Source organism: Pseudophryne corroboree, chromosome 8 (assembly GCF_028390025.1).
Source record: "Pseudophryne corroboree isolate aPseCor3 chromosome 8, aPseCor3.hap2, whole genome shotgun sequence".
Lineage (NCBI taxonomy): Eukaryota > Metazoa > Chordata > Amphibia > Anura > Myobatrachidae > Pseudophryne > Pseudophryne corroboree.
Window position 1 is genome coordinate 50346608 of NC_086451.1, and position 27526 is coordinate 50374133.

General features: G+C 47.1%; 1 protein-coding gene across 1 annotated transcript in view; it reads left to right on the top strand.

The window, feature by feature from the left end:
- Nucleotides 1-2470: 2470 nt before the first annotated feature.
- The window catches only part of ITIH6 (inter-alpha-trypsin inhibitor heavy chain family member 6), a 297725-nt gene continuing 272669 nt past the window's right edge, over nucleotides 2471-27526 (top strand). Inside the window, exons 1-2 of the mRNA XM_063936359.1 lie at nucleotides 2471-2729; nucleotides 7940-7975. Of these exons, the coding sequence (XP_063792429.1) occupies nucleotides 2586-2729; nucleotides 7940-7975 (180 nt within the window). The 5' untranslated portion in view covers nucleotides 2471-2585. The remainder of the gene's footprint in view (nucleotides 2730-7939; nucleotides 7976-27526) is intronic.

A 27526-nucleotide genomic window follows, 5' to 3' on the forward strand; every position in this document is an offset into this window, starting at 1 on the left:
AGTCCAACCCTGCACGCAATGCAGGAGCACATATGCCCAACTTCCAACCAACTGTCTGTTAGACTCAGTATGAGGACCAGATATGTAGCAACTGTTTGCAATGGAGAACATTGTGCATGTTCTATGCTTGTCCGACTCAGAGGTCTATTTACTAAGCCTTGGTGGAGATAAAGTGGACGGAGATAAAGTACCAGCCAACCAGCTCCTAACTGGCATTGGTTGGCTGGTACTTTATCTTCGTCCACTTTATCTCCATCCAAGACATAGTAAATAGACCCCATAGTCCCTGGAAAACTTCAAAAATTTACTGGAAGCCAAAATGATCTTGCAGAACATAAGTTTGGCTGTCCACACATATTGTTATATCTTCCCAATTCTTCAGAAAACTACCAAGTTAGAGGACCAGATCTACATGTGCTTGTCCAGCATAAGATATGCAGAATACAAATATATATATACTTCCCCAGAAAATGTTGCACGTGAATCCTCTCTTCGTACATAATTCAGCTCTAAAAGGGTGTTGGGGGTATGTCGTTTAGTTGTGTTCTGTGCCTGGTGTCGAAGTCAAAAATATTACATAAAGAGAACATACAAACTACACACATATGAGTCGCTATACTTGCAAATACGCGCAGTGAGCACAGCAAAATATGGTAACACACGCATTTACACGGACATGCCACAGAGATGGATTCGACACATATTTCATACAGTACATGATTATAGTGATATCAAGCGCCAGACATCATGATGTTTTAAAATTATGTAATGAAGTAATGTCATGTATGTGTATTATTTGAACGAAGCAAGATAGACCTGTCATATTTACTATTAAAACAACCAGCTTAATGTGTAGATTAATTTGATGCTTGTTGTGAAGTTGTGGGACATTGCAGCGGATAATTATGATTAAATGTATAAAAGCTAAAATCACTTTTATTAGAACAATGGATGTTCCAAACAGGTAGTGGACAGGAAACTCAGGCCAGCCCTTTGGATGTCTTCAAGGCTGAACCTAATTAGCATATACAAAGGAACTGGTGACTCATCGTGAATCCCTCCCCCAGAAACTAGATAACACATTGATCACACAGGAGCTTAGTCCCTGTTTGGTCTCACAGTAAGATGGAGTCCCAGCATGATTCATAGAGAGAAAGGGAGACATAAGCAAAAAGGGAATGGTATTTTATCGCTGGCATGTAACTGTAACTATATGTAACTGTATGTAACTATGTTTTAACTGCTTACTGTGTGAGTGTAACCATGTGACTATAAGTATACTGTACTTTGTAATATATTGAATCCTTTTAACAACAAATATATACATCAATGAGCTTTGGAACTCAGATAATGTGTGGGTGTATTGTTTTTCTCTTATGGGATGCAGTGTTTTGCGATATATAGCGCACATTCATGGGATATGGTAATAAGAGGTGCAGGCGTTTAAAGTATATATTACAGTGGGCATTTTAAATATTTGTGAGAAAGCAATTTGGCATTTACACTGGGCACCCAGTGGCGCCGAGAGAGGGGGGGGAGAGGGTACAAATTACCTGGGCCCAGGTCTGATGGAGGGTCCCCATTCCCTTATCACCTGGAAGCAGCAGCTGCAGCTCTTCTTCTCAGCCCAGCACACGCTGCTGTATGCTGGGCTGCAGTGTTGCCAGGGAAGTGCTTAAAATACAATTTGTTTCTGTAATTTTTACTAAGGGTGCATGGCCACACCTCCTGTAATTAGGCCATGCCCCCTAAAAAGGACCTGGGCCAGCCAAGTTCTCTACTGCCCTGGCTTGGGGAGGCATTCCATGATCCTGTCAGTGGGTGCTTCTCATGTGCTAGACACGCCTCCCAAAGTGGTGTGGCCATGCCCCCAGCATGCTGCAGTCACACCCCCTCCAGGGGTAGCACGGGGGCCCAGGAAGTTGTGGTACTGGGGCCCAGGATTTCTCTTGGCAGCCCTGTGGGCACCTTGCAGAACACATAGTTACCATGTTGAATAAACATCTGTTTTTGTTTTCTAGATATTACTGTAGCAAAATTTGAGTATTTGCACCATTTTTCATAAATTTGGTGCAATCAGTATTTCTTCATTTTTAACTAGAACAAAAGAACCAATGTCTTTAAAAATAAGGCATTCAGAATATTCAGCATAAATATAGGACTTAGTGGTGTGGACTGGTCAGTCGGTGAAGAGCTTGTAACCGCTAATCTCCTATGCACCGGGTAGTTGTCACAGTTGACACTATGGTACGTAAGTAAATATGTCTTTTTACTGCCTACCGAACCATCTTTGATGTCTTGTGCTGCATTCGCCTTCATTTAAAAAGCTATTGACACACTTCAGAAACTGGGCTGAACGTCAAAATATTTTGGTTTCATTTAGAGCAGGGGGAGGTTTGGAAGAAGTTGGCCTGTCTCCAATTAAGCGTCCCCAGCCTAACTCATCTGGACAATCATGGCTTGTAAAGGAATGAATGCATCTTTTATAGACCTTAACACCCAAAAGGAAAAATGCTCTAGGTTTAAAAGTGCAAAGGAAAGTCCATCCGTACGGAGTGAATTCAAAGAGCACAGTTTTCCTTGTGATGCTCCACAGATATTTAAGTTACGATCTTATAGTGTCAGGTATGGGGAACTTAATAAGAAACTACTTTCTGCTTCTGGTGTCTATAACCATTGCCGACCTGTCTCTCACTGATGGAAGAAGTCTTGGAAGCCCCTACCTGGAGGTAAGCCTGGCATACCGTGTTTTACTTGTGTTACGCACTTTAATCTGCTCATTGTATTTTGTGCAGAACGTAGTACGGTGGGTTTGTTTCCTAATTTATTACAGATGCAGTTTTGACCTACAACATTGAAATGTATTAAAGTTAGCATTCTGTTTATGTAATATATTACAGTTTACAGTCAAGAAAATATAATAAACATAATTCAATTACCGGTGATGGGCGTTCTGACTTTTTCCCTAGTGATGTTGGGGCACAGTAATTCATGGTGATGTGCGCAGCCGTACATCGCAACTGCACATCACTAAGTACTGAATTGCCCTCTAAGAGCCCCAAGATCACGAGTGGAATGAAATTCTCTATTTACTGTGGTCAGCATAATCAGGTTACATGCTCTGTAAGGGAGCCGTCTTACAGTAGCAATTATTCACTGGGATACAGGCAGTTTATTACAGTTTCTTGTGGACATCAATTATATTTTAAATAACTTAATAATAATAATAATAATAATAATAATAATAATATTTATTTATATAAAGTCAGCATATTCTATTACAGTTTGGAACACACTAATAAAATGATCCTGGGTATTTACAAACAAGAGAGGTCATATTTGCTTGTTAAGTTATCATTTATCATAATATGCTTCTAGTTTGAAAACTAATTAAAATCAGCACAAAAAAGGGGATTCTATTGTATTTGAAGCTTAGTTTTCTGAAAGAATGATTGATTTAAATAAGTATTCAGGAGAAAATGAAGTTTTCCCAGGGAAGTTGAGCCGCTACGTTAGTGAAGGAGTATAATTATAGTTCATCTTTCTTTATCTCTTGAGTATTGCAAATGATTTCCTGCTACATTCTCAGGCTTGGAAACTTTTTTGCATGAAACATGTTTATTACTAGCAGCTCCTGAGCTGGCCCCAAGTGTCTTTGTCAATGCTGAAAATAGGCTTTTTTGTGTGTCTTGTGATAGTTTTACAAGCGTGTGTATTGCTGCAAAAATGCCACAAGTAAGGGGAAACAGGTGTCATTGGGGTTTGTGTAAATGACTGTGTGCAGACACTTAGGTCCCTTAAGGACTGAAAATGTGAAGCAGGTACATGATGAAAATAAATGGAATATTCCTGATCAGGGGCGTAAGTTCATACCAGATGCCCGGAGGTGAAATAGAGAATGGTGTGCCTTCCCTGTCCCCCCCAGCTTGTCGGGATTCTGGCAGCGAGATTTTGACTGCCCACATCCCACGCACACACATACAGCCCCATACGCACATTGCCACATACACAGCCACATATGTACACACACACAGCCCCAAATGCACACACACACACGCAGCCCCTCATATGCAGACACATGTACAGCCCCCTATATGGGCACACACACGCACGCAGCCCCATATTCACACACAGGCAGCCCTCATATGCAGACACACGTGCAGCCCCCTATATGTGCACACACACGCACGCAGCCCCATATTAACACACATGCAGCCTCAAATGCACACACACACAGCACCCCATATGCACACATACGCATAGGCCCCCCATATGCACGCACACACACACATACACAGCCCCCATAAGCGCACACAGACCCCCCATATTCACACACACATACAGCACCCCATATGCACATATATACGCACAGGCCCCCCATATGCACGCACACACACATACACAGCCCCCATAAGCGCACACACGCACGCAGCCCCATATTTACACACATGCAGCCCCCATATGCACACACACACAGCACCCCATATGCACACATACGCATAGGCCCCCCATATGCACGCACACACACACATACACAGCCCCCATAAGCGCACACAGACCCCCCATATTCACACACACGCAGCCCCATATGCACACACACATACAGCACCCCATATGCACATATACGCACAGGCCCCCCATATGCACGCACACACACATACACAGCCCCCATAAGCGCACACACACACACAGCCCCATATTCACACACGCAGTCCCCCCATATGCACACACACGCAGCCCCCTATATACACACACGCAGTCCCCCATATACATGCACAAACACACACACACGCAGACCCCCATATGCACACAAGCAGCCCCCATATTCACACACACACAGTCCCATATGCACACACACAGCCCCCCATATGCACATATTGAGTCCCAAACGCTGCAGCCACAGCTGCCGCTCCTCACCTATAGTGTGTAAGCACTGAGGAAGTCATCTTCTAGAGCAGAGCAGCCGTCCAAATCGTAGGGAGCATGAACCACTGCGGGAGGAAGGGGGGGAATGCTGGCAGGGGACGGGCACCAGTAGGGCTGCTAGGAGGTGGGTGCATTGCCGGCAACCCCCGCCTCCTCCCTCTCACTGAGATGCGGCTCAGAGACTGGAGTGGGCGGAGCAGCTCACCAGGGGCAATGTAGAATGTCAGGCCGGGTGCCGCTTTCAGAACTGGAGCCCGGCGGCCACTGACTCCATTGCCTCCGGGACTTCTGCCACTGTTCCTGATTATGATTCATCATCCCGTAATATTAGAAAACATACAAACTTTCACTTACATTTGCAAAATCAGAGCAGTGTCGGACTGTAGGGCCCACCAGGGGAATGCAGTGGTATGGGCCCATGTTTAGGGGTGTGGCCAGTCCGCAGAGGGGGGGTGTCCTGCCACCTCATTGGTTTGACTAACCATTAGAGAGTGCAATGTCTGGGCCCCTTCATAAATATATACAATAAATTAATCTGCTGCATGCATGATAATGTACCAGATTAATAACAGATTAATAACAGCAATGCACTGTAGACAATACACCATAGTCCAGTATAAGGTAACATATGTATGATGTATAATTCAAGTGCACCGTCTGGAACCTGATCCTTAGAGCAGAAGGTGGGCCCCCCAGGCAGTAGGGCCCACCGGTGGTTTCCCCTGTACCCCTGTGGGCCAGTCCAAGCCTGAATCAGAGTATCCTAAATACGTCTTGCTTACCTGGCAGCCCCAATACTGTCCATGGTACCCATACACTAGTATGGAGATCTTCATTCACCAAACCTCTGCTGGTGCCAATTCTCTCCATGTACATGCGAGAACTCAGGTCACGCATGTGCACTAACATTGGGGGTCATTCCGAGTTGTTCGCTTGTTGCCGATTTTCGCTATACTGCGATTAGTCGCTTACTGCGCATGCGCAAGGTTCACAGAGCGCATGCGCTTAGTTATTTTACACAAAAGTTAGGTATTTTACTCACGGCCTAACAAGGATTTTTCAAAGTTCTGGTGATCGTAGTGTGATTGACAGGAAGTGGGTGTTTCTGGGCGGAAACTGGCCGTTTTCTGGGAGTGTGCGAAAAAACGCTGGCGTTTCTGGGAAAAACGCGGGAGTGTCTGAAGAAACGGGGGAGTGTCTGGGCGAACGCTGGGTGTGTTTGTGACGTCAAACCAGGAACGAAACTGACTGAACTGATCGCAATGTAGGAGTAAGTCTGGAGCTACTCAGAAACTGCTAAGAAATTTCTATTCGCAATTCTGCTAATCTTTCGTTCGCACTTCTGCTAAGCTAAGATACACTCCCAGAGGGCGGCGGCTTAGCGTGTGCAATGCTGCTAAAAGCAGCTAGCGAGCGAACAACTCGGAATGAGGGCCATTGCTGGGTTAGCAGTGTAAATGCAGGGATCATGGAGACAGCCGCACTGGTGATCCATATTCCTAAATAGCGGGGTCGTTACTGGCATATTGATAAATATTTCCCCTAGTGAGGAAAATATACTCTACATATAGATCTTAGAAAAAATATCCTCTAGATTGTTTTCTAAGGCTACACAGTTATATATACTATTACTAATCTATGTTTTTTCAAAGCCGGTACTTATTGTTGGTTCTCGATATAAATTGGCAACAATATTAAATGCAAAACTAGCAGTGTTGTGCATCAGATATTATTGCCGTCTTAAATTCTGCATCCGGAAACACTGAAAAGCCTGCATAGTAAATATACCCCATATTTTCCCCCAAAAATTGTGTTAGTAGCCCCTGAAAATTGCCCAGTTTGTCTGGACAGTTAAAACCTTTTATTCTATATATGTATGTGTGGGATTTTTTATACGCGCATAGAATTTGTTTAATATTGAGTAAATATTATTATAATTATTACACAGAAACAGGGTTGGACTGGCCCACAGAGGTACAGGGGAAACCGCCGGTGGCCCCCACTGCCCTCCAGACTGTGCATTAATTATACATTATAATAAGTTACCCATACCTCCCAACTTCTCTCTGTCCTAAGAGGGGATTTTTGTGCGCTGAAGGTGCGTGGGTGAAAATAGGGGTGTGGCCTCATGGTTAGGGTGCGTGGCCTCGCAGCAAGTGGCATGATAGCAAGTAACGCACCCGTTGTACTCAGTATGGGGGTATGAGCAGCACTCAGTGACCTGCTGGCCACGCCCCCTGTCCTTCTCTGCCAGGGAATAGACGCTCCTGCTTCCCGACCGCTGCTGCCCTCCGTCTCCGGCCACCGGCGCCGCTCCTCGGATCTACGGGAGAGACGTCATGACGTCTCTCCCATAGCACCGCATAGACACTAGAGGTCAATTATGACCTCTAGCGTCTATGTGCTGCTCCCACAATACAGTGCAGGTGCGCGATGACTTCATCGCGCACCGCACAGCACCGGCACCAGTAGCGGATCTTGCCATGGCGGCGGTGGCCTTCGGACGGTGGCGGCACTCTCCGGAAAGGCGCCCGCCCCGAGCAAAAATCCTGCTTGCCTGTAACAAGATCCACTACTGGTTACCTTAGTACATTGCTGTTATTAATCTGGTACATTATCATGCATGCACTAGCAGTATTTACTATTTATATTTATTAAGAGGCCCAGACCATGCACCCTCTAATGATTAACCAACTTCTTTAACCACTGGCCACACCCCCTCTATAGTCTGGCCACACCCCTACACATGGGCCCCAACGACTGCATTCCCTCGGTGGGCCCTTCATGATCCAGTCCGACACTGTACAGAAAGGCTGACATGCGCTAGTTGTTATTGTGCCATAAATCGCCAACCGGTAACAGCACACCACTATGACAAATAAATAAATGTAAACATATTTCCCAGAGGTATTTAATATTGTGATAGTTTTGCCCTAATAGACTGTTCTCCGTATACCGCTTTTTGATAACAGGACCAAAATTCTGATATTTTAATTATTTATTTTTAAACTAGAGATTGAAGCGTCAGAACCGCCCACCAAAAACAGAGGTAAGTGGAAACAATTGTCTTTTGTTGCCTACAGAAAACATTTTGTCGGCAGGTTACATAACATTTGCCAAATTGAAACTTATGGGACAGAGGGGAAAATGTATGAAGCAGTGATAAGAGTGGAGAAGTGAACCAGTGGAGAAGTTGCCCATGGCAACCAATCAGCATTGAAGTAACATTTATAATTTGAATACTATACAATTGTATGGAGCAGCTGATTGGTTGCCATGGGCAACATCTCCACTGGCTCACTTTTCCACTCTTATGACTCCTTCATACATTTACCCTAGAGTGTTATCTATTGGCCAAGAGAAAATAAACCCAAGACGTAAGTGTTTATACGTTATCATAAAGGCTGCACTGTACTGACTTACTTTCCCCAGCATCAGACTGGCTCTGTCAGTGAGCAGTGTGGGAGCCATACTTCTGTGACATCTGTCCCACACATGTATGGAAAGTGCCACCATAAATACCATGGTGGATTTTTGTTTTAATAAGACTCATTTGTTTATTTGCGTATAACACATTTAAGAACTATGGACAACTCTAGCAAACGAGGTCCAATCTATTATCCTAGAATGTTCTATGGCCTAAGGCCATGCAAGCCAAGACTGTTGGTTGTGATAGCAAGTCAGTATACTTTATCTAATCATGAAGAGATGTCATTTCCACATAACCCACAAGTCACCCAGCTGTCCTTAAATCAGCACCACAGTCCCAATAGATGGACACCGGATGGTCGACAGGCAATATGCTGACATAGTCAAAAGGTCAACAGTTAAATTGTTGAAGGTTTATATGCAAATGCATACCTCCCAACATGACCCTCTCCAGGAGGGACACAATGCTCTGCTTCTGGACTTCCAGCTTAAGTTATAATTGCCATCACCTGTGCTGAAACACCTTTCTTATCCATTAGCTTGTTCAACACAGGTGCCGGCAATCATGAATTAAGAGAAAATCCAGGAGCAGAGCATTGTGTCCCTCCTGGAGAGCCTCATATTGGGAAGGATGCAAATGACTCAAACAGAAAAGGTTGACACGTTTTTTTCATGATTTTTAGGGTTAGGGGTTAAAGACTTAGGGGAGGGTTAGGGCGTTGGCACTTGGGGGAGGGTTAGGGTTAGGGTTAGGCTGCCAGAAGGGACGGTTAGGATTAGGCACTAGAGCAGTGATATTTAACCTTTTTCAACTCACAGCACACCAAACAAGACTTTAAAATTGCCAAGGCACACCATCAGCCCCCCATGTTGGGAAAAACACACACACATTGACCGCCACAGTAATTGAACAAACAATGGCTTCCACATTAATACACATTTGTCCCCCCACAGTAATTCCAAACACATTGGCCCCCACAGTAATTCCAAACACATTGGCCCTCACAGTAATCTAAACACATTGGCGTCCACTATAATCCAAACACATTGGCGTCCACAGTAATCCAAACACATTGGCCCCCACAGTAATTCAAACACATTGGCCCCCACAATAATTCCAAACACATTGGCCCCCACAATAATCCAAACACATTGGCCCCCACAGTAATTCCAAACACATTGGCCCCCACAGTAATTCCAAACACATTGGCCCCCACAGTAATTCCAAACACATTGGCCCCCACAATAATTCCAAACACATTGGCCCCCACAATAATCCAAACACATTGGCCCCCACAGTAATCCAAACACATTGGCCCCCACAATAATTTCAAACACATTGGCCCCCACAGTAATCCAAACACATTGGCCCCCACAGTAATCCAAACACATTGGCCCCCACAGTAATATAAACACATTGGCCCCCACAGTAATCTAAACACATTGGCCCCCACAATAATTCCAAACATATTGGCCCCCACAGTAATCCAAACACATTGGCCCCCACAATAATTCCAAACACATTGCCCCCCACAATAATTCCAAACACATTGGCCCCCCACAATAATTCCAAACACATTGGCCCCCCACAATAATTCCAAACACATTGGCCCCCCTCAATAATTCCAAACACATTGGCCCCCACAGTAATCCAAACACATTGGCCCCCACAGTAATCCAAACACATTGGCCCCCACAATAATTTCAAACACATTGGCCCCCACAGTAATCCAAACACATTGGCCCCCACAGTAATATAAACACATTGGCCCTCACAGTAATCCAAACACATTGGCCCCCACAATAATTCCAAACACATTGGCCCCCACAATAATCCAAACACATTGGCCCCCACAGTAATCCAAACACATTGGCCCCCACAGTAATCCAAACACATTGGCCCCCACAATAATTTCAAACACATTGGCCCCCACAGTAATCCAAACACATTGGCCCCCACAGTAATATAAACACATTGGCCCCCACAGTAATCCAAACACATTGGCCCCCACAATAATTCCAAACACATTGGCCCCCACAGTAATCCAAACACATTGGCCCCCACAGTAATCCAAACACATTGGCCCCCACAGTAATCCAAACACATTGGCCCCCACAGTAATCCAAACACATTGGCCCCCACAGTAATGCAAACAGAAGGGCCCCTACAATAATTTCAAACACATTGGCCCCCACAGTAATCCAAACACATTGGCCACCACAGTAATCTAAACACATTGGCCACCACAATAATTCCAAACACATTGTCCCCCACAGTAATCCAAACACATTGGCCCCCACAGTAATCCAAACACATTGGCCCCCACAGTAATCCAAACACATTGGCCCCCACAATAATTCCAAACACATTGGCCCCCACAGTAATTCAAACACATTGGCCCCCACAGTAATCCAAACACATTGGCCCCCACAGTAATCCAAACACATTGGCACTCACATTAATACACATTGGCCCCCACAGTAATTAAACAAACACATTGGCCCCCAAAATAATTCCAAAACACATTGGCCTCCACAGCAAATCTAAAACATATTGGCACCCGTATTAATACACATTAGCTCCACACAGTAATTCCACACACACTGTCTCCCCACGCAGTAATTAAATGAAAATAAACTGGCCCCCTACTTTCTTTTATTCCCTCCCTCTATTAGCGGTGGCTAGTGAGAGTTAACACGGCAGATGTGAGCAGCGCGGAGCTGTGAGGATCAGGGCTTAGTTGGCGGTGCGCTGGCAGTCTGGCGGGTGACGCAATGTGCCGTATTGTCACAGGCCAGGCCTCAGGAGAGTTCCAGCGCTGCCTGAGCCCCAGACTCCATGCGGGCAGTCGGGCAGCGCATCTCTGGCGGCACACTAGTATGCCGCAGCACACTGCACTACAGGAAGGGTTAGGGTTAGGCACCAGGGAGAGGGTTAGGGTTAGGGGTAAGGCTAAAATAACAAGACCTTTTGACCCTGTTGATATTTTTACCCTGTCATCCTAAATCCATGGCAACAATTTAACTGTCGACCATTTTACCCTGTAGACCTATTTAATGTCAGCTATCTGGTGTAGACCGGGTTGGGGCTGTAATGCCAGCGATCGGGATCCCGGAGGTCACAGCATCCCGACCCTGGGAACCCTGCCGCCAGAATGCCGGCGGGAGGGGGGTGGGTGCGAGCGCAACGGAGTCCCTTGCGGGCTCGGTGACTCGCTGTGCTCGACACAGGTTCTATTCCCACTTTATGGGTGTCGGGAATAGTCCCTGTTAGTTGGCATGGCAACCGTTAACATTGTCAGCAGTTGGGATTCCGGCGTCAGTATCCTGACTGCCGGGTTCCCGACCGCCGGCAAATCAACTACATCCCTATAGAACTATTGACTATCCATCTATATACTGTCGATCTTTCAATCCACACCCTATGCCACAGTCAGGCCCCCGGCATGCTCCACTCATGCCCCTGCGTCCCGATTCCAAGATATCTAATATTGGGAGATAGGAAGTGCGTGGGAAATGATCCGTCCTAGTTAGATGCAGGCCGTGCACACTTGCGCTACTAATTTTACGATTACGGTACATGCAAAATGGCAAGGAATGCATTTAATAGCAGGTTAGTATGCAACGCGTTTTGCACATCTCAGGAGAAATTTACCAAAGAAAAAAAATGTATTTCTAATGAAATAATAAATCATAATATACAGTAGTGAGACGTTATTAAAGACAGATGTCTGGCCATTCTTATGATTTATTTAGCCAAGCAGTATTTTCGGAAAACAACTAAAAAAAAAAGAAGGAGCTTCTATTAAACTGAAAGTAGTTACGGCTTTGGAGTAGTGAAATGCATTTCTGCCTGGATAAGCTTTATTGCCATCACCCCATAGAGTGTTAATGTAATTTTTGGACAGTTACATGCATTAACTAATTAATTATTGAATTAAAACAAATTCATAAAAAAAAAAAAAAACTGGTACACAAGTCTTCAAAATGGAAAACACAGTGTAGGTATGAAAGGGTTAATGAACATTTTTTACTATTAGAAATTATAATCAATCTCTTGCAGGGGCGTAGAGAGCTGTGGCGGGCATAGGTACATTATGGGGGGGTGGCCTAATTGAACGGAGGCATGGCCTTGTCCCCTTTGTATAAATTTGTGGAAAAATATATATTTTCAGCACCTTGAAGCAGTACAGGGGGCGCCACTGTGCCCCTCAGCCAGAGACAAATCCAGAGGGGAGAGCAATCACACCGCACAGGCAGAAGGGGCTATTGCTAAGCAGCAGCCTCCCTGTACCCAGTGGCGCTGAGAGGGGGAGCTCTTTACCCCGGGCCTTTCTGAGGGGTCCCGAGTCCTGCTGCCCCCTCTCCCTTGTGTACCCAGCTTTAGCCTTTAAAAAAAAAAGGTAAATACAAATTTATAAAAAAAAAAATTGTACATTTTATTTTTTGGGTTTCAGATAAAAAGAAAGAAAAAATATCAGAGAACCCAAAATAAAATTGCGGACAAGAAAAAATGGAAAAATGTTTGATCCGATTCCCAAATAACTCTGAGGAATTGTTTAATAGGATTTTAATACCTACTGGTAAATCCTTTTCTCTTAGTCCGTAGAGGATGCTGGGGATGCTTCAAGAACCATGGGGTATAGACGGGATCCGCAGGAGACATGGGCACTTTAAGACTTTAAAAGGGGTGTGAACTGGCTCCTCCCTCTATGCCCCTCCTCCAGACTCCAGTTATAGGAACTGTGCCCAGGGAGACGGACATTTCGAGGAAAAGGATTTATTTAATTTTTAAACTAAGGTGAGATACATACCAGCTCACACCTCAAACACGCCGTACAACATGGCATTCAACAACAACGCATGCAACAGCATGACTAACATCAGCCACAGACTGACTGAACTCAACACAACATGTGTGTAACCATAACCAATAACTGCAGATACAGCCCGCACTGGGACAGGCGCCCAGCATCCTCTATGGACTAAGTGAAAATGATTTACCGGTAGGTATTAAAATCCTATTTTATCATACGTCCTAGAGGATGCTGGGGATGCTTCAAGAACCGTGGGGTTTATACCAAAGCTCTAGAATGGGCGGGAGAGTACGGATGACTCTGCAGCACAGATTGACCAAACAAGAGGTCTTCCTCAGCCAGGGTATCAAACTTGTAAAACTTCGCAAAGGTGTTTGATCCCGACCAAGTAGCAGCTCGGCAAAGCTGTAATGCCGAGACCCCTCGGGCAGCCGCCCAGGATGAACCCACCTTTCTGGTAGAATGGGCCTTCACTGATTTCGGTAACGGCAATCCCGCCGTAGAATGAGCTTGCTGAATTGTATTACAGATTCAGCGTGCAATAGTCTGCTTGGAAGCAGGAGCCCCAATCTTGTTGGGAGCCCACAGGACAAACAGAGCCTCTGTTTTCCTAATTTGAGCCGTTCTGGCGACATAGATTTTCAAAGCTCTGACCACTTCGAGAGACTTCGATTCCGCCAAGGCGTCAGTAGCCACTGGCACCACAATAGGCTGGTTTACGTGAAACGATGAAACCACTTTTGGCAGAAATTGCTGACGAGTTCTCAACTCCTCTCAATCAGCATGGAGGCTTTTGTGAGACAAAGCCGCCAATTCAGATACCTGCCTTGCAAATGCCAAGGCCAACAACATGACTACTTTCCAAGTAAGGAATTTCAACTCAACCTTACGCAAAGGTTCAAACCAATGAGATTGCAGGAACTGCAATACCACAGTAAGATCCCATGGTGCCACTGGGGGCACAAAGGGAGGTTGGATGTGCAGCACGCCTTTCACGAAGGTCTGAACCTCTGGAAGGGAGACCAATTCTTTCTGAAAGAAAATTGAGAAGGCCGAAATTTGTACTTTAATTGAGCCCAACTTTAGGCCCAAATGGAGCAAACGCCTCAGCTGAAATTCTTCCGTAGGAGCCTTCTTGGATTCACACCAAGACAAATATTTTCTCCAAAAATACGGTGGTAATGCTTTGCCGTTACTGCTTTTCTAGCCTGAAGTAGTGTGGGAATGACTTCACTGGGAATACCCTTTCGGGCTAGGATTTGGCGTTCAACCGCCATGCCGTCATACGCAGCCGCGGTAAGTCTTGGTACACGCACGGTCCTTGCTGTAACAGGTCCTCTCGTAGAGGAAGAGGCCAGGGACCTTCTGTCACAACTGAGGGCCTGAGCTGACGGGAGGCAGCCTCAGTTGTAGGGGCTGAGATGTACCGGAACCTGGGAGGTTGTATCAGACCCCTGGACATGTAAGTAACATGAATAATAACTGCCCGAAGGCGTGACCACGACAACTTGGATAAAAGTCAATGATGTTTATTATGACAACTCCGCAACACAGCAGCAGTAAAAGAAAACGTAAAAGTCAGCAAAGAATAAATACAGTTCCTGGGTACTACAGGATGGCAGGAGCCACAGGGCACTGGTAGTGTGAGATAGTTCTTATGATCTTCTAGATGGAAAGTCCTTACCAGACCCGACTGTAGCAATGGAGATAACCCAGGATTGTGCCAGCTGGTGTTCCAGGAAAAGCTGGGTTGCTGAAGATAAAACAGCTGCTGTGGATACTGGCTGGAACCAGACTGTTGTTAGCACGGAGTGGATACTGGCTGGAACCAGTTAAATAATAAATGAACTTGGGAGCGATGAAATATGAACTGAAATGTAGAACTTGAGAGCGGAGAAATAATAATACCGGTGGAGAGTGGTAAAGTGTAGAAAGGACACCGGCCCTTTAAGGGAAGCTGTACTCTGCTGGAAGCTGAGCTGGAAGCAGGTAATGTTGTAGCTGGAAACAGATGAATCCACAATGGATTGGAGAGTCAGGCTACACCGCAGGTGGAATGCTGGTGCGGGTCTCTATGGTGGAAGTCTTGAGACAGGAGCTGGAACCTGGAAGACAATCACAGGAGAGAGACAAACAGGAACTAGGTTTGACAACCAAAGCACTGACGCCTTCCTTGCTCAGGCACAGTGTATTTATACCTGCAGCAAGGAAGGGATTGGCTAGGCAATTATGCAGATTATCAATACTGAGAACAGATTGGTGGAAATGATCAGCTGACAGAATCCAAGATGGCTGCGCCCATGCAGACACTTGGAGGGAAGTTTGGTTTGTAATCCATGTGGTAATGAAAACAGTAATGGCGGCGCCGGCCACCGGAGACAGGAGGCGCCAGGCTGACAGATGCACATCCAACCACGCGGACACAGCGGAGGCCGCGGCTGACGTAATCGCCACTCAGACACTCTGCATGCAGAAGTTCAGGGACGGCGGCGGAGGCCGCGGGAGACACCATGCCAGGTGTAATATGGCGTTTACTGTGACAGCGTCCCAGAGTGACAGGAGAGGATACAGGAATGTACACATCAGGATAACAGATGGGATCCGGTCCTGGAGCGCTGAGCCAGCCTTAGGAGGCATCTGAGGGGTAAGAAATGGCGTCCAGATACCCGGATCGTGACAGCACCCCCCCCTTTAGGAGTGGCCCCAGGACACTTCTTTGGCTTTTGAGGAAACTTGGAATGGAATCTCCGGACCAAGGCAGGAGCATGGACATCAGAAGCATTGGTCCATGAACGTTCCTCAGGACCATAACCCTTCCAGTCAATAAGATATTGTAGTTGACCGTAACGGTGACGTGAGTCCAGGATCTTGGCCACTTCATACTCAACGCCTCGTTGAGTTTGGACTTTCGGAGTTGGAGGAAGTGAGGAATGAAACCGATTCAAGATCAGCGGTTTCAACAGGGAAACATGGAATGTCCTGGGTATTTTTAAGAAGGGAGGCAACTGGAGTCTGTAAGCAACAGGATTGATGACTTGTTCAATCTTGAAAGGACCGATATAGCGAGGTGCAAACTTCATACTGGGAACTCTTAACCTCAAATTCTTCGTGGTTAACCATACCCGATCACCCACCTTGAGAGCAGGAACTGCTCGACGCTTCTTATCCGCAAACTTCTTGTACCTGAACGATGCCTTGAGCAGAGCTGATCGTACGCTCTTCCAGATATTGGCAAACTGATGCAAGGTGATATCCACTGCGGGAACAGAAGTTGCTGGAAGCGGTTGGAACTCAGGGACTTTAGGGTGGAATCCAAAGTTAGTGAAGAATGGTGTTGAAGCAGATGAAGATTGATACTGGTTGTTATGACAGAACTCGGCCCAGGGAAGTAATTGAACCCAGTCATCTTGAGAGGAGGACACATAGATGCGGAGGAAGGCCTCCAAGTCCTGATTCACCCTCTCGGTTTGACCATTGGTCTGAGGATGGTAAGCCGTGGAAAACTTTAGCTTGACTTGGAGGACTTGACATAAACTTCGCCAGAATTTGGCTGTGAATTGAACTCCTCGATCTGAGATAATTTCTTCAGGAAGACCGTGGAGTCGGAAGATCTCTTGTATGAATACTTGAGCCAACTTGGAAGCTGACGGAAGACCGGTGAGAGGAATGAAGTGTGCCATCTTGGTGACCGGGTCAACTACCACCCAGATGGTATTGAACTTGTTGCACATGGGTAAGTCTGTAATGAAATCCATCGACAAGTGGGTCCATGGTCGACGGGGAACGGATAGTGGAACCAGTTGCCCCGCAGGCGACTGGCGGGATACTTTATGTTGGGCACACTTTGGGCAAGATGCAATAAACTCCAAGACGTCCTTTTTCAGAGTTGGCCACCAATAGGACCTAGAGATAAACTCCAGGGTTTTTTGGATACCTGTATGTCCGGCAAAACGGGAAGCATGGGCCCAATGCATGAGCTTCTTCCTTAGCATCGGCTTCACAAAACTTTTCCCTGATGGGGGCGTAGAGTCCATCTCTACCGTGGAGAATGCCAACGGATTTATAATAGGATGCTTGTCTGAAGACTCTGACTCATTTTCTTGCTCCCATGAGCGGGAAAGGGCATCGGCCTTGCGATTCTGAGAGCCCGGACAGAACTGGAGTTTAAAGTCGAACCTGGAAAAGAAAAGTGCCCATCTGGCCTGACGAGGGTTGAGACATTGTGCGCCCTTCAGGTATAAAAGGTTCTTGTGGTCTGTAAGTATGGTGATTGAATGAGAAGCTCCCTCCAACAGATACCTCCACTCTTCTAGAGCGAGCTTGATGGCTAGCAACTCCTGGTCGCCAATGGCATAGTTGCGCTCAGCTGGGGAGAACTTCCGGGAGAAGAAACTGCAAGGGTGTAAATGGCCATCTTTAGCCCTCTGAGATAACACCGCTCCTACTCCAACGGAGGAGGCATCCACCTCTAAGATGAAAGGAGAGTCGATGTCAGGCTGTTTCAGAACAGGCGCAGAGATGAACCTTTGTTTTAAAAGATGAAATGCTTGCATGGCTTCTTCAGACCACTTGGACGGGTTAGCACCCTTCTTAGTGAAAGCAGTAATAGGCGCCACAATGGTGGAAAAGTCTCGTATAAACTTTCGGTAATAGTTGGCGAACCCTAAGAACCTCTGGACCCCTTTGAGGGTTAAGGGTACCGGCCAATTTTGGATTGCTTGTAGTTTCTCAGGATCCATCTCTAGTCCGGAACCGGACACAATGTACCCTAGAAACGGAATGGACTTGACTTCAAAGACGCATTTTTCTAATTTGCAATAGAGATGATTGACACGGAGACGGGACAGAACCTCTTTAACCCAAAAACGATGTTCCTCTAAATCGTTGGCAAAAATGAGGATATCGTCTAGATAGACCACGACATGACGGTATAGAATGTCTCTGAAGATCTCATTGACAAAATGCTGGAAGACAGCTGGAGCATTGCTCAATCCGAAGGGCATGACGAGGTACTCATAATGTCCGTCACGGGTGTTAAAGGCGGTCTTCCACTCGTCACCCTCACGGATCCGGATGAGATTGTATGCACCTCGCAAGTCCAGCTTTGTAAAGATGGTAGCTCCGCTAACTCTGTCAAAGAGCTCAGTAATCAGGGGTAAAGGATAACGGTTCTTGATGGTAATGTCGTTCAAACCTCTGTAGTCGATGCACGGCCGCAGACCACCATCTTTCTTTTTTACAAAAAAGAAGCCTGCGCCGGCTGGAGAAGAAGAAGGTCGAATGAACCCCTTTGCTAGGTTCTCTTTAATATATTCCTCCATAGAATGCGTCTCAGGCAGAGACAACGGATAAGTTCGGCCTCGAGGTGGAACCTTCCCTGGAACGAGATCAATCGGACAGTCCCATTCTCTATGAGGAGGAAGGATATCAGCAGAAGCTTTACTGAACACATCCGTGAAATCTTGATATGGAGGAGGTGGAACATCAGACGACCTGGGGGAGGAAGAACAGACAGGCAATACTTTAAACAAACATGTCTCAGCACAGGAGGAACCCCATGCCAGGATTTGCGTAGTCGTCCAATCAATTGTAGGATTGTGAAGACGGAGCCATGGAAGGCCCAGGACCACAGGATGTGTGGCTCTTGGAATCACTAAAAAAGAAATAAGTTCGGAATGAAGAACTCCCACTCTCAGACGAACTGGTAGAGTCCTTAAAGAAATAACTGCATCAAAAATTTTGCTGCCATCCACGGCAGTTAAAGAAATGGACGAAGGAAGTCTCTCGGTGGGTAGGGACCACCGTTTAACATAGGCTTCGGTAATAAAGTTCCCAGCTGCTCCGGAATCAAGGAGGGCAATGACGTTCCGATAACGTTGAGCAACTTGAAGCGAGACTGGGAGATTACAATCTTGAGGAGATGGAGAGGAGATCATTACTCCTAGCCGGCCCTCTCCTTGGCGAGCTAGGATTTGGAGTTTCCCGGACGTTTGGGACAGGCATTAAGGGTGTGAGACGGAGCTGCACAATAGAGACAGAGAAACTCGGAGAGACGTCTTCGGCGCTCAGCAGGAGTTAAACGGGAACGGCCAAGTTGCATGGGCTCATCTTTAGATGGTGACAGTTGACGAGGAGGAGGAGCAGAAGATTTTGGAGCAGATGATCTTCCACGCTCAGTTGCTCTCTCTCTGAAACGTAAATCAACTTTCGTGCAGAGTGAGATTAGCTCATCTAACTTAGAAGGTAAGTCTCTGGTAGCTAACTCATCTTTAATACGCTCAGATAAGCCATGCCAGAATGCAGCATACAGGGCCTCGTCGTTCCATGCCAGTTCGGATGCCAGGATCTGGAACTGTATCAGATATTGTCCTACAGTACGTGACCCCTGGCGTAAACGGAGAATCTCGGATGAAGCTGAGGTTACCCGGCCTGGCTCGTCGAAGATGCGCCTGAATGTTGACACGAATGCAGTGTAAGAAGATAGCAGGGTGTCGGACCTCTCCCATAACGGTGATGCCCAGTCAAGGGCGGAGCCACTGAGAAGAGAGATGATGTAGGCAATTTTTGTACGGTCACTGGGAAAATTGCCAGGTTGTAGCTCAAACTGAATCTCACACTGGTTGAGAAATCCCCTGCAGAATCTTGGAGATCCGTCAAATTTTGCTGGCGTTGGAAGATGAAGACGTGGAGCAGAAACGGGTAAGGTGGGTGGGGTTATAGTTGGAGTCACTGTGGTTGACGCACCAGATGCGCCTGATCCACGGAGAGTTGTCTGAATCCCATCCAGCCGAGTAGAGAGATCCTGGAGACAGCGGATGATGTGGCCCTGTGCAGCCTCCTGATGTTCTAGTCGGGCTGCCAGTTCTTGCATCGGCCTGGCCGCTTGATCCTGGTCTCCGGCTGGATTCATTAGGTCAGTGCTTACTGTCACAACTGAGGGCCTGAGCTGACGGGAGGCAGCCTCAGTTGTAGGGGCTGAGATGTACCGGAACCTGGGAGGTTGTATCAGACCCCTGGACATGTAAGTAACATGAATAATAACTGCCCGAAGGCGTGACCACGACAACTTGGATAAAAGTCAATGATGTTTATTATGACAACTCCGCAACACAGCAGCAGTAAAAGAAAACGTAAAAGTCAGCAAAGAATAAATACAGTTCCTGGGTACTACAGGATGGCAGGAGCCACAGGGCACTGGTAGTGTGAGATAGTTCTTATGATCTTCTAGATGGAAAGTCCTTACCAGACCCGACTGTAGCAATGGAGATAACCCAGGATTGTGCCAGCTGGTGTTCCAGGAAAAGCTGGGTTGCTGAAGATAAAACAGCTGCTGTGGATACTGGCTGGAACCAGACTGTTGTTAGCACGGAGTGGATACTGGCTGGAACCAGTTAAATAATAAATGAACTTGGGAGCGATGAAATATGAACTGAAATGTAGAACTTGAGAGCGGAGAAATAATAATACCGGTGGAGAGTGGTAAAGTGTAGAAAGGACACCGGCCCTTTAAGGGAAGCTGTACTCTGCTGGAAGCTGAGCTGGAAGCAGGTAATGTTGTAGCTGGAAACAGATGAATCCACAATGGATTGGAGAGTCAGGCTACACCGCAGGTGGAATGCTGGTGCGGGTCTCTATGGTGGAAGTCTTGAGACAGGAGCTGGAACCTGGAAGACAATCACAGGAGAGAGACAAACAGGAACTAGGTTTGACAACCAAAGCACTGACGCCTTCCTTGCTCAGGCACAGTGTATTTATACCTGCAGCAAGGAAGGGATTGGCTAGGCAATTATGCAGATTATCAATACTGAGAACAGATTGATGGAAATGATCAGCTGACAGAATCCAAGATGGCTGCGCCCATGCAGACACTTGGAGGGAAGTTTGGTTTGTAATCCATGTGGTAATGAAAACAGTAATGGCGGCGCCGGCCACCGGAGACAGGAGGCGCCAGGCTGACAGATGCACATCCAACCACGCGGACACAGCGGAGGCCGCGGCTGACGTAATCGCCACTCAGACACTCTGCATGCAGAAGTTCAGGGACGGCGGCGGAGGCCGCGGGAGACACCATGCCAGGTGTAATATGGCGTTTACTGTGACAGCGTCCCAGAGTGACAGGAGAGGATACAGGAATGTACACATCAGGATAACAGATGGGATCCGGTCCTGGAGCGCTGAGCCAGCCTTAGGAGGCATCTGATGGGTAAGAAATGGCGTCCAGATACCCGGATCGTGACACCTTCTATGAGTAACTCTTGAAGATCGGGATACCAGGCCCTCCTTGGCCAGTCTGGAAAAATGAGTATCGCCTGAACCCTTGTTCTTCTTATGATCTTTATCACCTTTGGAATGAGTGGAAGTGGAGGGAACACATAGACCGACTGAAACACCCACGGTGTCACCAGGGCGTCCACCGCTATTGCTTGAGGGTCCCTCGACCTGGAACAATATCTCTGAAGTTTCTTGTTGAGACGAGACGCCATCGTGTCTATTTGAGGAATTCCCCAACGACTTGTCACTTCTGCAAAGACCTCTTGATGAAGACCCCACTCTCCTGGATGGAGATCGTGTCTGCTGAAGAAGTCTGCTTCCCAGTTGTCCACTCCTGGAATGAAGACTGCTGACAGAGCGCTTGCATGTTTCTCCGCCCAGCGAAGAACTTTTGTGGCCTCCGCCATCGCCGCTCTGCTCTTTCTTCTGCCCTGGTGGTTTATGTACGCCACTGCTGTTATTTTGTCTGACTGAATCAAGACGGGCACACCGCGAAGAAGATGTTCCGCTTGCCGAAGGCCGTTGTAAATGGCCCTTAATTCCAGAATGTTTATGTGCAGACAAGCTTCCTGGCTTGACCATTTTCCCTGGAAATTGTTTCCCTGTGTGACTGCTCCCCAGCCTCGGAGACTTGCATCTGTGGTCACCAGGATCCAATCCTGAATCCTGAACCTGCGTCCCTCTAGGAGGTGAGAACTGTGCAGCCACCACAGGAGAGAGATTCTGGTCCTGGAAAATAGGATTATTTTCCGGTGCATGTACAGGTGAGACCCGAACCACTTGTCCAACAGGTCCCACTGAAACACTCTGGCATGGAACCTGCCAAACTGAATGGCCTCGTAGGCCGCTACCATCTTCCCCAGCAACCGAGTGCATTGAAGAATCAACACTCTTGCCGGTTTCAGAATCTGTTTTACCATGTTCTGTATTTCCAGAGCCTTTTCCACTGGAAGAAAAACTCTCTGTAATTCTGTATCCATAATCATACCCAAGAACGACAGCCGTGTCGTCGGAACCAACTGTGATTTTGGCAAGTTTAGGAGCCAACCATGTTGTTGCAGAATTGTAAGGGAGAGCGTAACGTTTTTCAGTAATTGCTCCTTGGATCTCGCCTTTATCAGGAGATCGTCCAAGTACGGGATAATTGTGATTCCCTGCTTGCGCAGGAGAACCATCATTTCTGCCATAACCTTGGTGAAAATCCTCAGAGCCGTGGACAGACTAAATGGCAACGTCTGAAATTGGTAATGACAATCCTGAACAGCAAACCTCAGATAAGCCTGATGTGGAGGATATATGGGGACGTGTAAGTAGGAATCCTTTATGTCGACCGACACCATAAAATCCCCCTCCTCCAGGCTGGTGATCACTGCTTGGAGAGATTCCATCTTGAATTTGAATTTTTTTAGATAGAAATTGAGGGATTTTAAGTTCAGAATCGGTCTGACTGAGCCATCCGGCTTCGGGACCACGAATAGGCTCGAATAAAAGCCTTCCCCCTGTTGTGACGGGGGTACCATGACAATGACTTGATTTTGACACAGCTTTAGTATTGCAGCACATACTACCTCCCTTTCTGGAAGAGAAGTTGGCAAGGCCGATTTGAGAAATCGGTGAGGAGGCACATCTTGAAACTCCAATTTGTGCCCTTGGGCTACTATCTCTAATACCCAAGGATCCAGGGACGAGCGAACCCAGACCTGACTGAAGAGTTGGAGACGTGCCCCCACCGGTGCGGACTCCTGCAGAGGAGCCCCAGCGTCATGCGGTGGATTTGGTAGAAGCCGGGGAGGACTTCTGCTCTTGGGAACTTGCCACAGCCTGTGACCTTTTTCCCCCTCCTCTTCCTCTCGTAGCAAGGAAGGAAGACCCTCGTCCTTTTTTGTATTTATTGGGCCGAAAGGACTGCATCTGATAGTGGGGCGTTTTCTTTTGTTGTGCAGGAACATAAGGTAGGAACGATGACTTACCCGCGGTAGCCGTAGATACCAGGTCAGTGAGGCCGTCACCAAACAAGACTCTACCGTTAAACGGCAGAGACTCCATAGTCTTCTTAGAGTCAGCATCAGCATTCCATTGATGAATCCACAATGCTCTTCTAGCTGAGACTGCCATGGCATTGGCCCTTGATCCCAAAAGGCCAATATCCCTTGCAGCTTACTTTAGATAGGCTGCAGCGTCCCTGATATGGCCCAGTGTCAAAAGCACGCTATCCCTGTCCAGGGAATCTATATCAGATGACAAGTTATCTGCCCACTTTTCAATAGCGCTACTCACCCATGCCGATGCAACGGCAGGCCTGAGCAGCGTACCTGTAGTGACAAAAATGGATTTTAGTGTATTTTTCTGCTTACAATCCTTTAGGGCTGCCGTGTCAGGAGACGGAAGTGCCACCTATTTGGACAGACGCGATAGAGCTTTGTCCACCGTGAGGTTTGACTCCCACTTTTCCCTGTCCCCAGAGGGGAACGGATATGCCACCGGAATTCTCTTGGGAACCTGTAACTTCTTGTCAGGATTTTCCCAAGCTTTTTCAAAAAGAGCGTTCAGTTCATGAGAGGGAGGAAATGTCACCTCAGGTTTCTTTCCCTTAAACATGCAGACCCTAGTATCAGGAACAGCAGGGTCTTCCGTGATATGTAATACGTCTTTTATCGCCACAATCATGTACTGAATGCTCTTAGCCAGTTTAGGATTCAATCTGGTATCACTATAGTCGACACTAGAATCAGAGTCCGTGTCGGTATCTGTATCAGCTATCTGGGTAAATGAACGCTTCTGTGACCTCAAGGGGGTCTGAACCTGCGACAATGCATCCTCCATGGATTTTCTCCATGTCTGGTTCTGAGACTCAGATTTATTTAATCTCTTATTCAACCGAGCCACATTTGCATTCAAAACACTCAACTTATTTACCCAATCAGCCGTCGGCGGTGCCGACATGGTCACTCCCACAGTCTTTTCTGTCCCCACTCCAGCCTGCTCCTGGGAAGAGCACTCAGCCTCAGACATGTCGACACATGCGCACCGACACCCACAACCACACTGGGGCTATAGGGGACAGACCCACAACAAAGCCTGTTAGAGAAACACAGAGGGAGTTTTGCCAGCTCACAACCCAGCGCCTATCCCGGTACTGAAACGATTAAAGTAATGCCTCAGACCTGTTAGCGCTTTTACACTAATAACTCAGCAACAAAATACTGTGCCTCCCCCCCGTTTTGCACCCTGTTTCTTGTACAGCGGTTAGGAGGTCAGGACCAGCGTCTCTGCAGCTCTGTGAAGAGAAAATGGCGCTGATTAGAGCTGTGAGGGCTAAGCCACGCCCCCTTAATGGCGTGCTTCAGCCCAGCTTTTTTTCAAATATTTATACTGGCGGGGGTCCGGTTTTAGTGCCCAGGCACTGTAAGCCTCTTTTGCCAGTCTATTATTTTGAGGATTTATGCTGCCCAGGGCGCCCCCCCTGCGCCCTGCACCGCCGCTGTGTGTGTGGGAGCATGGCGCGCAACGCGGCCGCTGTGCGGTACCTCAAAGCCGTCACTGAAGTCTTCTGATCTTCTTCTACTCACCCGTCTTCTGACTTCTGGCTCTGCAAGGGGGGTGACGGCGTGGCTCCGGGAACGAGCATCTAGGCGTACCAAGCGATCAGACCCTCTGGAGCTAATGGTGTCCAGTAGCCTAAGAAGCAGAGCCTTGAAACTCACAGAAGTAGGTCTGCTTCTCTCCCCTCAGTCCCACGATGCAGGGAGCCTGTTGCCAGCAGGTCTCCCTGAAAATAATAAACCTAACAAAAAGTATTTTTTCTGAGAAACTCTGGAGAGCACCTCAGTGTGCATCCAGTCTCACTGGGCACAGAATCTAACTGGAGTCTGGAGGAGGGGCATAGAGGGAGGAGCCAGTTCACACCTCTTTTAAAGTCTTAAAGTGCCCATGTATCCTGCGGATCCCGTCTATACCCCATGGTTCTTGAAGCATCCCCAGCATCCTCTAGGACGTATGAGAAATATTTTTTACATTGTAAAAAAATAATAAAAATGTATGTCTATGTATTAAGTCACACAGAATGATAATGTTCCTGCGCTTCTGTACAATCTCTCATAGATATAGGGCCTAATTCAGACATGATTGCAGCAGCAACTTTGTTAGCTAATGGGCAAAACCATGTGCACTGCAGGGAGGCAGATATAACATGTGCAGAGAGAGTTAGATTTGGGTGTGGTGAGTTCAATCTGCAATCTAAATTGCAGTGTAAAAATAAAGCAGCCAGTATTTACCCTGCACAGAAACAATATAACCCACCCAAATCTAACTCTCTCTGCACATGTTATATCTGATCCACCTGCAGTGCACATGGTTTTGCCCATTAACTAACACATTTGCTGCTGCGATCAGATCTGAATATACCCCATAGTGTCTAACTACTTACATGTATATAATCACCAGCTGAGGTGCCGGCGTTGCCCCGGTTACATGGTAATGTTATCATGTGATCAATGAGTCGGATGTAACTGTCAGCATTAAAAAAATAATTCCCAGCTTAGCAGCACTTCCAACACCCCCATGAGGTGGCTGCCCGGTGTCGTTTTTTTTTTCCTTGGGGTGTTGCCAGTAGCCCTAATCCCCAGCTCTCCTTTTTTTTTTTCTTGGGGTGTCGCCAGTAGCCCTAATCCCCAGTTTTTGTGACATAGGCATGGAGGAATAGATGGGGCGATAGTACAGGGAGGTCTCTATGTGGATGGTGGGAAGCACGGGCTTCGGCACAGAGGGCAGGTCTCTCTAATCTGTACCCACTCTGCAATGCAGGAATGATGGAAGACGTGGTCACAGGGAAGCTGAGTGACTCTGTCCCCATTGCTGTAGTTTATAATACAGATGCTGCAAGAGTCTGTGGGTTCCCCTTGGTTGTATTCACGGGATGGAAGTCTGTCACGCGGTCCGATCTCATTGAAGCTCGCTAGCAGGCTGTGAAGAATTTCAGGGATGTTCCATCCTCCCCATGGTGCAGCCGCAGGCCTCTGGTCACGTGCAGGACTCCTGGAACGAGCCCTCTGCTCTAATGCCCTCCTCTGAGAGGCGCGTGTTCTAAGCCTCTGATTCCCTTCTCCCTGGCCTCTTTCATCTCTATACCCTCTCCATCCTATCTGGTCACTCACAAGTCGCCGCAGTTCTCTTCGGCTCATCGCGTTGCCAAAAATAAGATTTTAAACCTACAATAGGTTGGTTCATATGAAAGGATGAGACCACTTTAGGTAGGAATTGAGGACGAGTCCGCAATTCCGCCCTATCCATATGAAAAACCAGATAGGGGCTTTTATGTGATAAAGCCGCTAATTCCGAAACTCGCCTAGCTGAAGCTAAGGCTAACAACATGACCACCTTCCAAGTGAGATATTTTAACTCCACCGTTTGAGTGGTTCAAACCAATGTGACTTAAGGAAACTTAACACCATGTTAAGGTCCCAAGGCGCCACCGGAGGTACAAAAGGAGGCTGAATATGCAGTACTCCCTTCACAAACGTCTGTACTTCGGGAAGAGGGGCCAATTCCTTTTGAAAGAAAATGGATAAGGCCGAAATCTGAAACTTAATAGATCCTAATTTTAGGCCCAAATTCACTCCAGTTTGTAGGAAGTGAAGGAAGCGGCCCAGATGGAATTCCTCCGTAGGAGCATTCCTGGCCTCACACCAAGAAACATATTTTCGCCATATTCGGTGATATTGTTTCGATGTCACGTCCTTCCTAGCCTTTATTAGTGTAGGAATGACCTCATCCGGAATACCTTTTTCCGCTAGGATCGCACGTTCAACCGCCATGCCGTCAAACGCAGCCGCGGTAAGTCTTGGAACAGACAGGGCCCCTGCTGCAGCAGGTCCTGTCTTAGAGGAAGAGGCCACGGATCTTCTGTGAGCATCTCCTGCAGATCCGGATACCAGGTCCTTCGTGGCCAATCTGGAACAATGAGGATTGTTTTCACTCCTCTTTGTCTTATTATTCTCAACACCTTGGGTATGAGAGGAAGAGGAGGAAATACATAGACCGACCGGAACACCCATGGTGTCACCAGGGCGTCCACAGCTACCGCC